This window comes from Emydura macquarii, unplaced genomic scaffold (assembly GCF_026122565.2).
Source record: "Emydura macquarii macquarii isolate MOO-44397 ecotype Brisbane River unplaced genomic scaffold, CSIRO-AGI_Emac_v2 contig_2897, whole genome shotgun sequence".
In the NCBI taxonomy this organism is placed as follows: Eukaryota; Metazoa; Chordata; order Testudines; family Chelidae; genus Emydura; species Emydura macquarii.
The window spans coordinates 45,268,135-45,285,973 of record NW_027133034.1 but is presented as its reverse complement, the minus strand read 5'-3'; the positions used below and the strand labels follow the sequence as shown (position 1 = coordinate 45,285,973).

Genomic DNA, 17,839 nt, shown 5'->3' with positions numbered 1-17,839 from the left:
TATAATTCATGTTTATTTATATTACCATAAAGCTGCTTGTTTTATGGTCTGATAATAAAAGCCATTTAAAACCTGGACTTTTTTGTACAGAGATTTTGCTGACTGATGTGCAGCCAGCCAATTTTTTTACTTTGCCTGATAGCAAACCATCCACTCACAGATGGTCTGAAAACGATACAGTTGGCTCTTGGTAATTATCCTCTCCCTCTTTTTTAACCTTTATTTCCATTGTTAGCAAAAAAAAAAAAAAATCATGGATAAATTTGGCAAAATACTTCCTTTAGCTAATGTTGCAAGTGCATTCCACTGAGGGAAAAGATTGGGCTTTTTCTCCCAAAAAACATTTATTGCAGCCTCCAAGTTGGTCTACTCTCTCAGCTACCTGTATCCATAGAATTTGTTTAATTCTGTGTTTTGTAGACAGATGTACTTTATTTTAGTGGACTAAACATTTATTTTAAATAGTTACAGAAAAGAAGATTCTTCATATGCTAGGAGGAACCTGTTAACATTTATCGTACTGTAAGATTGCTGAGGAATGACATTCTAGCTTAACAGCATGCTTAGGAACATGCATTTGATAGTAATAACTTAGACAATGACAACTGATTAGTTTAAAAAATTGAGCTGGAAACCCACTGAAATGCACGGATACATCAGCAGGTGAAAAATGTTAGAGGATCCCCTAGGACTTAGAGAATTAACAGGAGCATGTGCAGACATATTTGGCTGGCAATATAAATTCAAGGAAAGTGTCAACTGTTTGACATGTTATCACCTTTGTGATTAGTCACATAGCCTACTTCAAACATAATTTAAAATAGTTGCTGTAGTAAATAAAATGTATCCCAGATCTGTTGTAATAATCACAAACATGGTTGCTTAAACACTGGAACCATTAAAACAGTCCTTATGCTTATTCACCAAATTGTTTCCTATTATTCTCTTATCTAAAACAAAATGTATGACGAAAGTTCTGTTCTTAGATTAATACAATGGTTTTTAAGATTGATATACTACAATCCCTACACACAGAGATAATCAATGTATGTCATCAGGACTTCTGCATATATAGGGATAGATGCTCCAGTTCTGTATATCCAAGTCAAGGTCCATTTGCTGGTCTGAGAAAATAATTTTCCTCAAAAATTTGGAAGAAAAATCTTTCAAAATGTGAACTTGTTGAGGGACTCTTTAATAACATGTAGAGAGAATCCAGTTCATCCTCTAACAATTTCCCAAATACATTAGGGGTCAGATCTTTAAAATGATGGCATAGTAAGAAAATAAATGCAAATAAATGATGCATCCAACGAAGTGGGTTTCTGCCCATGAAAGCTTATGCCCAAATAAATTTGTTAGTCTTTAAGATGCCACAGGTCTCTCGCTGTTTTGCTAAGAAAATAAAGCCTATGTTACAGTTGAAGTATGAATAAATAAAATAATATGTGATAGCTGAATTAAGATAATTCAAGCCAAATCTGTCTTGCATATATCTGAGGGTAATCTCAGTAACCAACCTCATCTCCATAATACTACAGATAATTTCAGTCTTGTGAAGAAATAAATAGAAGAGCTTTGTGAGCTTGGAAGATAATGAATTCTCAGCAAATTAAATCAAATTATGTCCAGGATTGCTAAATCCTTTTTTCCACATAGCACAAAAATTCCTTCCTACTATTTAGTGGATCTGTACAAGAATTATATCACTACATGTTTATCTTTAGGGCAGTTTCAGAACCCAAAATCAAGGTGTTTAGCACCTTTGGAATTCAGGACACTTTTATTTTAGTGCCTACATATAGATTTAAGAACCTAATTTAAGACACCAGGTTTGAAAATTTGGCCTGAGTCTTTATTGGAAAAATATATAATGGAATAAATTCCTGATTCAATATTCTTTTACCATCGGAGAGGAGATATTTTCTTCATCAATAGCTGCAGATTCCAGGAGGTTTCCATGGGCTAAAAGCCACACCAGTTAAATTGGCTGGATCAGTTCCTTAAAATGTTAGTAGCAGCTTAGATGTAGATGGGAAAGGAACACAGCTATGGGTCACATTTTTAATATCAGTGGTTGGTTGCACCTTAATATCATTCAGACTTGGAAATCAGATAATTACATGTGCAAACACAAATTTAGACATTGTAACCTGTATTCTGTAAACAGATCTGGGTTTTGGACTGTATGTGTATGTACTCTACAATTAGTATGCAATTTAGGCTATCACATTTGAAAATTTGGCCTTAACTACTTTTACCAGCTGCTATACCAGTGGTAAATTTGCCCCAATACATGCTGTAGGTTAAAACTCAGATAGTCTCTGTTCTGCTATGTGTTCCTTTATGTATGTTAAAGAAGTGTGCAATCTTATTTACTTTCTCTGAACCAGATTTTTATTACCAATATGTTAAAAATAAAAATACAATTTATATTACTGTTGACCTTTAATACAAAAATTAGTTTTAATATCTTCGTCGTTTTCTTACTCCCTGAGGTGTGTGATATATTTTTAACAAGCTTCAGAGGCATTTTACAGCTGTTAGCACATTTTCACATTGTTTAGTAACTTTTTAACTATACACTATTTCCTCGGTACAAGGTTCTTTCTGTCATATATGCCTCATGATAGAAAATATCTCTCATATAGAAAACAAATCTATTTCAGTCTCATTTTGTAACAACCTTCTTTTTAAAGTTTTAAGGGCCACATTTTCAAATCTGGTCAGTTATAATGTTGTCTTTAATCATTTTTTCAAGAATGGTGGCTCTTGTAACCCAGTAATTTAACCCAGTAATTTCATGGATAACCATAATTCTCAGTATGGTTGAATGTTACAATTAGGGCATATATTGAAAACTTGATCTTAAAAATAATCTTTACATATTTTTTTTCAGTGCATTAAACTTAAAAAAATGTTTCACTGGAAAGATCTAATTTTTATACTTGTGGATTTAGTTTTAGGGCTACAGTCACAAAGGGACTTTGGCTCCTAACTGCCTCTTTAGGAGCCACTAACATGCCCTTTTCAGCTGCTGCCTAACTCTGTAGCACCTGGATGCCCATAAGTGTCCAAGTTTCTGCTGGTGGACATGTTCAAAGCCACCTAAATCCTTATGCTGCTCCACAGGTAATGAGTTGCTCAGAGCCCTCACTCACACATAAGCTTGGGTTGGATTCTCAAACAGGCACTCCCACCTGTGTCACCTCCAGGCCGTGAACCAGTAGAAGTGTTCTGAGCATGTTCTAACCTTCACAAAAGACAGCCGTGGCAAGCACATTGGGCATTTCAGTGGCTGGCTGATGTGTATGGGTCCTAGAATTCCTAGTATGCAGTGGGTAGGGCACTCATGTGGGAAACCTGTGTTCAAGTCCTTGCTCTTCCTGGTTTGGAACATGGACTTGCGCATGGGTTTTCCATAGAGTGCCCTGACTACCAGTCTGTTGCATATTCTGGGGTGGTTGTCTTTCAGCCTCTACTGTTGAAGCTCTTCCACATTGTACAAATAATTAAATACTCGTGGGGGGGAGACGCACAGGAAACATGAGAAATTGTCTTTGTACTGTGATGGTTAGGGCACTCACCTGGGATGTGGGAGAGGTAAAGTCAAATCCCTGCTCCGATAAATATTTATTTATACAAAGTGGAACAGCTTCAACAGGAGAGATTGAGGGAGCCCTACTACAGAATAACCTATAGCCCAGTGGTTAGGGCACCACCGTGCAATGTGGGTGATCTGTCTTCAAGTCCCTGCTACAAATCAGACAGACCAGGGATTTTAGAACAGATCTCCCATATCCCATGGGAGTGCCCTAACCACTGCACTAATGGCTGTGGCAGGTTAGGAGTCGCTGATTTTTTGTGAGGAAGGGCTGATCTGGCTTAGATGCCCAACTCCAGGACAGAATCCTGAATGGAGATATAGCCGTCCCTCCAGCCTGTCAGTCAGGTGCCTGAGGCCCAGATCAATAGGAGTTAGGTGGCCAAGTTCCTTTGTGGATCTGGGCCCTAGGTCCTGCTCCTTTCCTCTGCATTTCACTCCTGGCTTGCTTTGGTGGCTCCCCGCACAGCATACTGGCTTCTGTGAATCCTTTTATTGGGTGCTTAACTCTCCCCATATAAAGCATGGGGAGCCTGGGTACCTAACACAGGGTTGTGAATTCCAGTGAACAACAGGGTGCCTAGGTATTAGGAAGGGGTGGTTTTAGAATGGGGGTCAATTGCACCTGCAGAAGTCACCCCACGGCAGCAGTTTCTGGCCTGGCATTGCAACCTGGAGCATGGGGACATAGCACCACTCAGGTTTGGCCGAGCTGCCCCTCCATTGGCAGTTTACTATAGTGCATTCATTGAATTGGGAAGCTATGTCTGTCCCTGGAGTTAGGTGTTGCAATGGCTATGTCTCCTTTGTGACTCTAGCTCTTAGTTTACAGCCAGAATAGTTTGAAAATGACCCGGACTGCTTAGCTTTTGTATTATCTTCCTTAGAGTATTTTTCTAACTACAGAGATTTAAAACGAGTTTTTCAGAATAGTCATTTAAAGTCCATTGCCTTGTTTCGAAATATTTTGCAGAAAGTAAAATAGAGCTATAGTGACAATGTATGAGTTACTACTGTATATCAGCTGGTTTGTGTGAATCCCATGGGATTTACCTTACTAATACTGTAATCCCTCGACTTGATTTGCTAGTAGATTGTATTTGCCATGGAGGCTTTTGGCAAAAGAGTCAAATGCATACTTGGAATTATTTCTGACACAGGAGGTTAAACATGAAAGTTTCAACAATATGGTTCTCAGAACAAAAGAATTCCATATATCCCAAGGACCTATGATAATGAAATTAAAAGATAGAAAGACATGGAATACTCTTGATTTTTCCAGTTTTTTGGCAGTCTTTCATCAGAACAACTCTATTGCTGTACCTGTCAACAATTATGTGCTAAACATACAAACAAAAAGGTGTAATGGATGTTTAAATGTGTCTCATTCTTAAACTGGTGTCACCCCAAAATCAGGGCTAAGAATTAATGTTCCCTACTTCCAAGCCTTACAAAGCTTGAATGAACTGTCACATTATGATCCAGAATACACATATTTGATAATTACTAAAGAGGAATGATTCTATTATAGATTAGACACACTAATTCATGTTCCCTAAATGAAGTTCTTCATCTTTATACTCTTTCTCTCTTAGCTTCTATGAATGGTTCTTTTTTCCAGCTTTAGAATACTTCTGCCAGCCTGTTTATAGTACCCTGATATTATAATCAAAGAAATGAAAGAAAAGGAGAAATTCTTAGCAACTCAAATTTGTTACAAGTGGCAATTAGTGGTTGCTCTCTAACAGTCTCCTATGGAAATATGCTAAAGCCAATTATTGCTGTAAGATTATATAATAGAAAAAGATGTGTATCTTTAACTTGTCAAATAAGTTTTATCTTATGTATGCTGAGGCAAACTGTTCATAAAATATTCATATTCACTATTCATTTAAGTGATGAATCTAAGTAAAAACTTCTCTTTTGTAAATTCATAAATTCTGAAGCCAGAAGGGACAACTGTGATTGTCTAGTCTGATCTCATGCATAGCACAGGCCATAGAACTTCCCCAAAATAATTCCTGTTTGAAGAAGATCATATATTTAGGAAAAACATTCAGTCTTTATTTTAAAAATTACTACTGATGTAGCATCTGCCAAGATACTTGGTAAATTTTTCCAATAGTTAATTACCTTTATTGTTAAAATTGTATGCATTATTTTCTGTCTGAATTTGTCTAGCTTTGTTGAACCTTATTATACCTTTGTCTGCTAGACTGAAGAGCTCACTGTCACAATTTCAGGGTAAGTGCACCTGTATCCCCCTTCCATGATCCACCAAAGGCACCCACTTTGGGCTCCTGGCTCCCAGCCGTTACCTCTCTTGGGTGAAGACCCACACCTTACTCCCTCCTGAGTAGGGTTTTAAGGCTGTACATTTCCCTGCCTTACACTGCAATATCTGCAGCAAGCCAGACTGCCTAAACATGCCATTCACAATGCTTTGCATTCTCTCTGAAGGCTATGGCCAGCGGATTGCCTGCAATTATAAATTACCACACTGCTCCTTTTAAGCAAGCACATCTATTCTTAAGGATCCTGTAATCCAGAAACAGGATCCATCCTTGGCATAACAAATCACCCACTTGTCCTCCCTGGATGACTCTGCTGTGGTGGACTCCTCCTCCCCCATCGATACCTGAGGACTTTAAGGCATACCAGGACTCTTTGAGGCATATGGCTGCTACCTTGGGTATCCAGGTGGAATTCCTGCAGGAAAATACCCATAAGCTGCTGGATATTCTCCAATCATCTGCTCCAAGGAGAGTAGCCCTCCCAATTAATGAGTCCCTCTTGGAGCTGGGAAAGGCCCTCTGGAGTAATTCAGATTCATTGCCTTCTCTGGCAAAGCCTTTGGAGAAGTAATACTTCATCCCCATGCAAGGGTTTGAGAGCTTCTATTCCCACCTGGTCCCAAACTTTTTTGTGGTCACTGCAGCAAATGACAGGGCATGGCAGGAGAGGTATAAGTCCAACCCAAAGGACAAAAAGTCCAAGAAGATGGACTTGATGAAGAGGATAATTTATACCTCTTCTTCCCTGCAGATGTGCATAGCAAACCAACAGGAGCTGCTCTCTAAGTATGATTTTGGTAACTGGCTGGCCATGTCTAAGTTTGTGGACAAGTTGCCAGAAGTCTCTAGGGAGGAGTTCAAGACCTTGGTTGCCAAAGGCTGTTTGGTAGAGAAGACATTGCTGCAGCAACTCTGGATGTAGCAGATGCTTTGGTCATAAGTACGGCTTTAGTAATCATCAGGAGGGCCTTCTGGCTGAAGAACTCAGGCATTGCACCCAATACACAGCAGAATGTTGAGGACCTGCTTTTCAGACCAGACTGACCAGACCCTGCACTTCTTTAAGGATTCCAAAGCCACTTTGTATTCTTGGGTGATTGTCTTGGGAGACATCAGTATAGCAGTCAGCAACAGCAATACCACTTGCAGCACTTTTTTGCCCAGTCCCTCCCTTCCTATGAGCTAGCAGGATTACCCAAGTAAGAGTTATAGATCTCAGAGGCAGAGATCCTCTGGCTCCAGGGTGAGCCAGCCAGCCCATCCTCCCTCACCATCTGGCAAGCACCCATTTTGACTTCTGTGTCAAGAGCAGCAATCCAGTGGTGACTTCTCCATTCCTACCCCCCCTATTTGGGACAGGCTGGCTCATTTTTCTGTGTTTGGGACTCAGTTACCATGGACAACTCTCCATCCCTGTGCCTCACCCCACCCCAACCCTCTTCAAGGACTCCTCTCACAAAACACTGCTCCTTGAGCATTTTCAGTTCCTATTAGCTTTGAGAGCTGTAGAGAAGGTTTTCCTGCTGCACTGTGACAAGGATTCTACCACCAGTATTTTCTGGTTCCCACACTGAAGGGACTCATTCTGGACCTCTGTGACCACAACAAATACATCAGATACATGAGATTCCAGGTGGTCAGTCTAACTACTATCCTCCTTGCCTTAAATCCAATGAGTGGTTTGCTGTCCTGTACCTTCAGGGTACTTATTTTCATGGAGCAATTCTCCTGAGCCACAGGAGGTTTCTCTGGTTTATCATGGCAGATGGGCACTATCAGTATTGCCATACTCCCCTTTGGTTTGTAATCAGCTCCTTGGTGTTGACCAAATGCATGATAGTAGTAACAGCCTACGTGAAGAAGAAGGAAATTCTTATCTTCCTGTGTCTGAATGATTGGTTACTGAGGGGCAAGGGCCAGAGAAGAAGTCCTCTCGTATGTTCAGTTCATGCTATGCTTACACCATTGTCTGGGCCTCAGAGTGGGAAGTCAATATTGGTCCCTGTGACACTGGTTGGATGGGGGGGAGGACGGGGGACATATTTATTATATTTTTTAACATCAATACGTCAGAATCATAGTAATTCATGTGAGATATGCCATGTCAGGTACCCTTAGAAAGGCTGTAGCGTGCTAAGTAAGATGATAATATTTATATTCTTGTGTTATATGTGTAATGGAAGTTACGGATGTTTGTATCTATATTTCATATTGTACTGTGTTTCTGGGCGACACCCCAGACAGGATGGCTACAGCACAAGCGCCTGCTTAATGACCCATTAAAGAAACTCTCAGGTACAATGGGCCCAGGGGAGAAGCCAGGGATATACTTTTGATGAGTCACCAGGACTTACTCATGTGACCCTGGACTCCATCTTATTCCTATACATTTCCACAAGCAGCATGGTAAAGGCAAAAAGACATAAAAGGCAGCTGCACTACATCCATTTTATCTTTGGTCTTCAGTCTATCTCTGGATCAACTCATCTACAACTAAACTGAAGCTGTGAAACAAAAGGACTGAGACTCATCCAGGTACTGGATGTATACCAGAGGACTGTACAAGCCTGCAAACTCCACAATTCTATTAGAAACCTGATATATATGGACTTTCAAGTCAATTGTATTTGTCTGATTGGTTTAATCCTTTAACGCTTTTCTCATAGTTTGTTTCTTTGTTTTTATAATAAACCTTTAGTTTTAGTTACTAACGCTTTGGCTGGCAGCGTGGTATTTTGGGTAAGATTCAAACTCATATTGATGTGGTACTGTGGCTGACCCTTTGGGGTCAGGAGAAACCTTTTCGGTAAAGAGCATAGAGTTTAAATAATTGGTCTCTTTACTGGACCGAGTAGCTGATTGGAAGCCAGAGACTGAATGCAGTAAAGGGGCCTGTGTACATCTTTATTTTGGCTTCTTGATAACCAGTGTGGGGAATCAGAAGCACTGTTTGTGGCTGGTTGGGAAGTCTGACTTCAGTGTCACCCACCAGGGCTGGGAGAATCTGCTCTCCTTTTACAGCCTGCCCTGACTTTGGCATTTTCAGGTGGCTACCCTAGGCACAGATGGGTCACAATCCCCACTCAAAGTATTGTGTTCATTGGGGTCCTGATAGATTCTGCAAGTTCAACAACATTTCTGCTGGCTGACTGATTCCAGGCAATTAGCAGCCTTTGATTGGAACTGCAGTCTCAACCCTTAACCACAGCCTGAGTACTCCTAAGATTGCTAGGTCATATGGCTGCCTGCACACAAGTAGTCCAGTTTGCCTGGCTGGAACTTGGTGTCCCTCACAGTGCCTCTCAGACCTTTCAAGATCACATCAGGGACTCAGCAGTTCTTATACTCACTGACAATATCATCACAATTTGTTGTGTGAACAGACAGGGAGGAACATACTCCAACGCACTGTGTCTGGAGGTGGTCAGGTTCTGGCAATTTTGCATCAGGGAAGACATTACCCCTCAGGCTGATCACTTAGCTGGGATCCTGAATTACCTAATGGTTCACTTCAGCAGAATGTTCTTCCTTAACCACAAGTGGTCTCTGAAGCCCAAGGTCCTGCAGTCCATTTCTGGATTTTGGGGCATCGTGACGATCTATTTGCTACTAGAGACAACAAGAAATGGGCATCTGTTTTGCTCCAGTGAGGGTCTCGGTCTGGGCTCCCTGATGGTTGCTTTTCACGTAAACTGGGAATTGGCATTTCTGTATTCATTTCCTCCTATTCCCGTCATCCTGCAGGTCATTCTCAAGCTGAAATTGGACCATGCCAAACTCATTCTCATTGCCCCAGCATGGCTGAGACAGCTGCATCTACTCGAAGAAGAAAACATGGTTACTTAGTGTAACTGTTCTTCTTCGAGATACAATACAGACGTGTATTCCATGACCCACCCTGCCTCCCCTCTGCACTGGACTCTCTGCTTCTGATGTTCGGTGCAAAGGAACTGATGGTTAAACATAGATGTGTCCTAGAGCCCGTGTTCCAAGTTGAGTCCAAATATCAACCCGAGTCCCACGAGCCTGAGTCAGCTGGCATGGGTCAGCCGTGGGTTTTTAATTGCAGCATAGGCATTTCCTTAGTTATCTAAGGTAATTGATACAATTTTGCAGATGACTTAGATAAATCAGATTTAGACTTAGATACAAAGTTGTGCAGTGATTTTAGTATGTGGCTTTATAGCCTGATTTCAAAGGTGCTGATCATCTCAGAGCTCCCAGTTACTTTACACAGGAACTGTGGAATATTCAGCATTTCTGAAAATCAGGTCACTGATGTATCTGCAAGAAAATGACCAAGAAGATTATTTTAGAAATCAATTTGCATATTAAATTTTAGGATAGTGGTTATTTCCTGGGTGTTTGCAAGAAGAGCAGTAAAGTATAAATGGAACATATTCAAAGAAAGAAAGAAACCTGGCTTTCCCATTTATTTGCTTTTTAAAACAAAAGGCAGAATTGAGTACATGGAGTTTCCATGTTTTCTCTGCTAAATTAGGGCAAACCAAAGTACACTACATGAAAATACACTGAACATCAGATCTGAGGTAAAATTCTCCTCCTAGACATCCATATCATAATTCTGCCATTCTTTCTGTGGTATCAATGGAATATTTTCATGTATGGGTCCACAGTATCCAAGCTAAGTACTGCATTATGCAGATCTGAGGAAATTTTACCCCTACTCTGTGCAATAAACTAATTACTTTAAAATTTGATGAAAACATTGGGGGGAGACTGGAGTTTGCAGAGGAGTAGAAATCTCTGAAGATTTTTCCATTTCTTCTTTCTATTTTTTCCCCCTATTCTTTTGCAGAAAAGAAGAAGTAGTCTCTGTAGGTTTCCTCTTGTTTTCCCTTTCAGCTCCTCTGAAATGGGATAACTGTTCCCTTTAGCATTATTTTGAAATAGGCTGTAGAGGTTATATATATAATTTTCATTGTGACTTTCAGTGCTGCAATCAAGTGGCTAATTGAACAATTTATAATACATATCCTAATTGCTTCTTCAAGAGGTTAACTGTGAAAGGAATAGATATTTAGCAAAGAAATGTTACCTAGGTTACCCTTTATTGACTAACACCAGTGAGATTTTGTTTACTGTGCTGCTTATGGGCAATAAACCCCTGAAAATGTTTAAATATGTAATTTCCTTTGATATTGCATCTTGAATATCAGCCACCATATAATATGCCCTAGTACAAAGGACCTCCCTGAAATGTATATCCCCAGTAAAACAAATTTGGGTTTGAAGTCTAATCTTTAGTATAAAATTCAGGGCTTAGTTGAACTTTTGTGTCTTTTTCAGTGCACCTTTCTAGAAATATAACAGAAGTTTAGACTGGTTTTGGTTTGCCTTTAAAAGAAAACAAAAGCAGAACAAAACAGTTGGAAGGATTCTCCCAACACACATTCAGTACTTCTCACAAAGTACACAGAAGTTTTAATTGGTCATTTCTATTTGTAACAGTTTGAGGGGCTTTAGAGACTGTTTTTATTTTTTTTAGTTATACGGAAGAAAGTATCCAGATGTTCATAGGATTCAGTTGTTAGTGACATCAAAAGCAGTACAATCAAAGACTGAACCTAACAAGCAACCTAGAGTTATAACTGGGTGGATAATGTGAACTTTTTAAATATAAAATTTAAAAATTATTGAATACTTTCTAATTCAAGGACTTGAAGCATGAAAATGTTATATTCATTAGCATACACAGTATGTTATAGTCAGGGCTACTACAGAACTGCAGAAAGAAATTGTGGAGGAAATCTAGGCAGTCATTTTCTAGTATGCTTCTCACAATATATATTTTTAAGCAAATAGAGTAGGAAACAAACATGTCTTCACAAAAGCTGTAGGGACATGCTACAGTTGACAAATTAACTTTGAAATCAAAGAAGTGAAACTTAATGTGCAACCATGTGTCCTCTTACTTCCCTTCCTACTTCCTAGTCACACCAATTTTTAAAGAATGCGATGAAGGGCTTTCTTTACTGGCTGATATTGTATTGTAATGTTTTTATGAAGGGACATTTCTTCTGCAGACTCTTTTCACCTCTAAATTTTTGTCATTTAGTTCCCCTATTTTCTTTATCCCCTCAACTTCCATTTTGTAAACCATATTAATCTTTCTTCCACAATCTTCCTGTCTGATTTTTCTCTGTCACATGTCTGTCTCTCTCTCTCTCACACACATACACACACCTATTTCTTGTCCTTTTAAGTGATTAAGGCAGACAAGCATCTCTCAGCTTATTACTGAAAGCTAAGCACAGTAGGAAACTATTCAGCTATTTAACTATTCAGTAGGGAGGAATTAGCTTATATGAATCCTGCAATGTTTCTATAGCCCAAATGATGATATTTGATGTATTCGGCATCGGCTCCTTTTCTTCATTACATTGAAATGCCTTGTGTGCTTTCACTTTACCAGCACTATTAATAAATATATTTTAAGGAAAGACAACGAGAGTCCTGTAGCACTTTAAAGACTAACAAATTTAATTTCTTAGTCTGACGAAGTGGGTTGCAGCCCACGAAAGCTTATGCCTGCAGAAATTAAATTTGTTAGTCTTTAAAGTGCTACAGGACTCTCGTTGTTTTTGCTGTATACAGACTAACACAGGTACCCCTCTGGTATATTTTAAGAGTTTGTTTTAGCTGCCTGTGCATTTGCTGTAATTACGGTGTTTTTTCCCCTACAGGATTTAACAACTCTGAACGAATGTGTGACAAAGAGTTCATAATACGCAGAGCAGCCACTAATCGTGTCCTGAATGTCCTGCGTCACTGGGTCTCTAAACATTCTCAGGTATTTTTCTGTTCCACTTTTACAGCTGAATTGCACCATGTACTCTCTTTCTGACTGTGACTTGTGAATGGAAAGGGTCATGGTCATTTCTTCAGTCCAGTCATAGAATTCTTATCACATCAACTCTGGCTATAAAATGTTGCTGAGCAGTGCTGCTGTTTAATATAGCAGTGGTCAAATTAAAGTCCAATTGTGTAAGAAGGTAGTGCCATAAAGGTAACATAGAAGTGTAATGTATTAAAAATATTATTGCATAAATGAAGAATCCTTCATACAGTTTTGGAAAGCTGTTCTGACAACTTAAGGTACAAAATTATTCACCTTGTAACATTTTGCAAGGCTGCTCTACTATAGTAAAGCATGCTGACATCGATAAGGGAAAAGCTCTAGAATAAATCTATATAATAAGTATCTTTACCATAACAATTAAAACTACTGATTATTTTAGAAACATAGGCCTTACCATTCCCATTGTTCCATTTAGTTTGATATTTTGCCTGACAGTGTCTAGTGCTTTACATCACCTGATGCTTCAGGGAAAGCCAGATAAATCCCCACAATTCTCTAATCCACTCATACAATGTTGTATAAAGTGAGTTTTGTTTATTGTTTCCTGACCCCTACATCCTGAACTGGCTTGCCTATTTTATTTATTTCAGACCATGTCTTAATAATGAACAAGGTTGGTTTTATCTTTTGGATAGTCATTGCTCATGTAGTAAACAGTTTTGGTTCAAGTGCACTTATTGAAGGTATTGAAATTATTTGTGTATGAAGATAGTCATGTGTTTGTGTATCAAACATATGCAGAGATGGACCCGATCCTACAACGTGTACAGACAAATTCCTGCACAATACATTGAAGGATCAAGACCATGGTAAAACTGTACTGAATGAAAAAAAACAACTTGATTAATTAACAGAATTTCATACACAGCATTGTCCCTTTAAATATTCCATGGCCACACGAACAAATGTTGTAGGGCTTTACAAGGTATGGTGCAAAATCCCAGCCATTATTCAATTTAAAAAAATGTTATACAACAGAGAGAGGGAGATCTCTATGGAAATGCATGAAACATTTTTAAAAGCCCCAAATAAATGGTACAGTATAGCCAATGACTATTGTGGATTATATTGTCTATATGGATTAAGAACACAATCTGCAGTTTATTTATTGAACGACTGAGTGCAGCAGTCTCCTGTGTCAAAATCCATTTCCTTTTCCCCAGGCCAAAGGTTTAATTTAAAGTGTAAGATTGCTAGAGAACATATCCTTTAAAAACAGTGCATAGATGGAAAAGTTGGTGTTGGGGTTAGAAAGAAGGGAGCTGTTTCAAGGAGTCAGGCAGCCTAGAAGGCAGTGGAGTCTCTGGAGCTCCTAGTTTCTACCAGGCACTGGGAACTGAGGGAAAAAGGAGGCCCTTAAATCAGCAGAATCCCAGGCCACCTCTGCTCTGCCTTCTCTTTCACTGCCTTGAAAAACTTCAGAATTTTGAACAAAATACACTAATCTTCATAGTCCTTAGTCATCTCTACTCTTCCTTCCCCCACACTAAACTGAACAACCCATTCTGTGAAATTCCCTTGCAGTAATCTCAAGCATTTTGAAGTGAAAATATTTTTCCTGACAAACATATGGGAAGTGAGGGGGTTAAAAGAAGGCTTATAACTGATTGCAACCTCACGTATGGCTGTCTCCATAATCTTTAATTCACACATAACTGGCATCATCAGCTGTTGTTCCTCATATGGGATTTTGCATATCTGAAAATAATACTCTGAATAATCCTTGCTTTTTTATTATTAAGAGGTTATGTGCTACGAGAAATGTATTGTAAATATCAATACCTCTAATCTATTGTATTTTGAATTTACTCTGAAAAAAAGAAATGCCAGTTAATTAAACAGATTCAACAGATAAGATAAAATATATATTTAATCCTCAAAACACCCCATGAAGGCTGGTGGGTAAGTAATATCATTTCCATTTTATAGATAGGAAAAATAAGTTGCAAAGGTTAAGTGACTTTCTCAAGGCCACACATAGAATCAATGGCAGAACTGGAAGTAGAAGAAAATGGCTCTGTCCTTTGCTTATTCAAATAAAACTCACTGTCTTAAATGTTATTAGGCAGTCTACCAGTACCACTCCTTGTGATCAGTGCTCTTTATAAATTATACAAACAGACCAGAATAACACATGAGCTTTACTATATGGAAACACTTAATACAAAAAAAAAAAAAAAAAATCTTCAAAATCTTGCTCTCCTTTTGAATATGTATATATATGACATCCCAAATTTTGCCTCTGGGCTCTTCTGTGATCTTAAAGAAATAGGAATAGAATACATTGACACACTGACACCAGCTGTGTCAGATCCAATACTGGAATCATTCAAGAAAATACAAAATATCAATTTTTTTAAATTATCCCTAGTTACAATACATCAGGTCCAACTGGCAGCAATAAACGTGTAACTTGGAGTATGTAGTAATAATTCTCAAACAGATGGAAGGCAGGACTAATTGCGTAACTTTATGTAGCAATAAATTATGCTGAAATAGATAAGTTGTTACATTTAAAAGAAAAATGGATATTGTTATTATTTGTATTGAGGCAGCATCTATACATGCCAACTAAGGTCAGAGCACCATTCTGCTAGGTGTTGTACATACACATAGAAAGAAAGAATCTCTGTACTGAAGCGCTTACAGTGAAGGCAGGTCAGAAAAAGGGTGGGAGAAAGGAAATATTATTACCTTTGTTTTACTCATGGGAAATTGAAACACAGAGAGAATGTGTTTGCACAGTGCCTAGCACAGTAGGGTCCTGGTTAGAGTCCTTGAGCTCTATTGCAATACAAATAAATATTAATAGACTTGCCCAGGGACACACATATAGTCTTTAATGAAGCCAGGAATTGAATCTAGATCTCCTGAGTTCCAGTCAAGTACTTTAACCACAAGACCATCCTTCTTTTTAAAGGTATAATAGAGAATAGCACCTACACAGGCAAGATTAAAAATGTCCATATCAGCTACTTCCATTGAAATTATCTCCACAATGTTATCATGAATTTCCTTTTTACCCCAATAATCACCAATGAAACTAACTCAAACAATCCCAACCTCTGGTAGAGAGGATATGGGCAAATGACCACAGACCCAAATGTTCTCATTTTATATATATATATAATTTTAGTGAAAAATATTTCCATATACATTTGTGACCTTGGCTACTGGAGGGACCACATTGAAATTGCTCTGTTAGAGCAAACTGCAAAGATAGGGACAGGTAGTCCCCAAAACTGGTGACTATTCTAATAATTAGATTCCCCAAACCAGCAACAAAACTGCTTCTGTAAATACCTTTCTGATTACCCAGAAATCAAAAACACAGTTCCCTCAAAGCAACTCAGCCCCGGGCCTCCACCCAGACAGTCACCTCAGATATGATGATGAGGATTATTGAAAATCTTATTCATAGTATATAAAGTTCTACCAATCCCAAAGGTCTGAACACATTACCCACCAGGTCAATGAATATTTCAGATCTTACCCAAATACACGCTTATAACTGATTCTTATTAACTAAGCTAAGTTTTATTTTTTTTAAAAAGAGACAGTGTGTTGGTTAAAAGATCATTATACAGACAGACATGAATAAAGTTCTTAGGTTAGTGTCATAGTAGAGATGATAAGTAGCTGAGTTGCAAAAAATTATTTCCAGAATCATTTCATAGTTTATAATCCATATAGGCAATGTGTAGAGTCTGTATAACTTCTTCCATGAAACATAACAGGGTAATCCAGACTGGAGCTGGGACCTCAATCTTGTGACTCAAACTTCCCGTCAAAGCTTAAGCAGATCTGAGACACAGCATTAGGGCCTTAGAGTCTTTTATAGACCTCTGGCAGACTTATCGATAGCCTCTTGACAGCAGGTGTTCCTTGAGTGGAGAATGGTAATGCATATTGTCCTCTAAAGTAGAACCTCCCGTTTCCCTACACAGTAATTAGCTGCATTGATTAGCATAAGGCAACTGCCCATCTCCAGCCATTTATAAATAGTTTACTACAAATGTCAAAGTGAAATAAAGACAATGATATTACTACATTCAAGTTTTGTCTAATGGCTGGTCTAGTGTCAAAAAAAAGTCAGCTTTTGGTGACAAAACAATGGTGGTCTACATGCTACAATGCTCCCCCCACTGACAAAACTCCCCTGCTTTGGTGACAAAATAAAACCACCTTGACAAGAGGCATAGAGCTTTTCGTGGCAAAGTTAGAGCAACAGAGTCGGTGTAGATGCTGTGTGCCGTGACTGGACTCCAGGAGCTATCCCACAATGCCCACTCTGACTGCTCTACTCACTGTTTTGAACTCTGCTGCACTGTTCTGAATTCCAGATACACAGGCATGCGCCCCTCCCCTTTCAAAGCCCCAAGAAGTTTTGAAATTGCTCAGCATGGAGAGCTCACACAGCTACTGTCCAGATGAGCATGCCGGCTCTCAGCAGCAAACGCAATCCTGCCTGAACTACAGGGGCAGGGATGGATCATTCTCCTTGGTTTGTGGGGGAGACGAGGCTGTGGGAGAACTCGGAGGGAATCAATCCTGCTTTCCTATGGCAGGCATGCAGACAGCATGGGCTGCTGTTGGGGGAGGAAAGGGGAAAGAGACTGCTGATGTGCTGTGCAGAACCAGGAAGGGAGATTAGGGCTGATGTCAGAGTATCCCCCTCCTCCTGCTGGTGTACAGGTCTCTGCTGGAGTGAGGGGGACAGGGGAACATCAGTTGTCTGTGCACCAGCTTCTGCCTCAGGATTGGTTGCTTCTGGCTGCTGTCTGAACTTAGAGACAGCGTGCGGACACACTCACTATCCCCCAACACACTGTCTCTCGCTCTCTCACACACACACATACTCACTCCCTGTCTCACACTCTCCCCCTCCCCTGCACTCTCACACTTCTGTGGGCTTCTTGTGCTAGTGTTCAGCAATGTCAGTGTGACTGACAGGGCAGTTGAAAAGCAAGATGGCCATGGAACGATGGGATTCAGAAATCTTCATCATGTGATGCTGTGCCTGCATGAGGCATTGCAAACCCTTCCCAAAGCACCCTC

General features: G+C 39.4%; 1 protein-coding gene across 1 annotated transcript in view; it reads left to right on the top strand.

Annotated features, from left to right (window-relative positions):
• RASGRF2 (Ras protein specific guanine nucleotide releasing factor 2) overlaps nt 1-17,839 on the top strand; it is a 183,517-nt gene that overhangs the window by 121,991 nt on the left and 43,687 nt on the right. Inside the window, exon 18 of the mRNA XM_067568794.1 lies at nt 12,606-12,712. Within this exon, the coding sequence (XP_067424895.1) occupies nt 12,606-12,712 (107 nt within the window). The remainder of the gene's footprint in view (nt 1-12,605; nt 12,713-17,839) is intronic.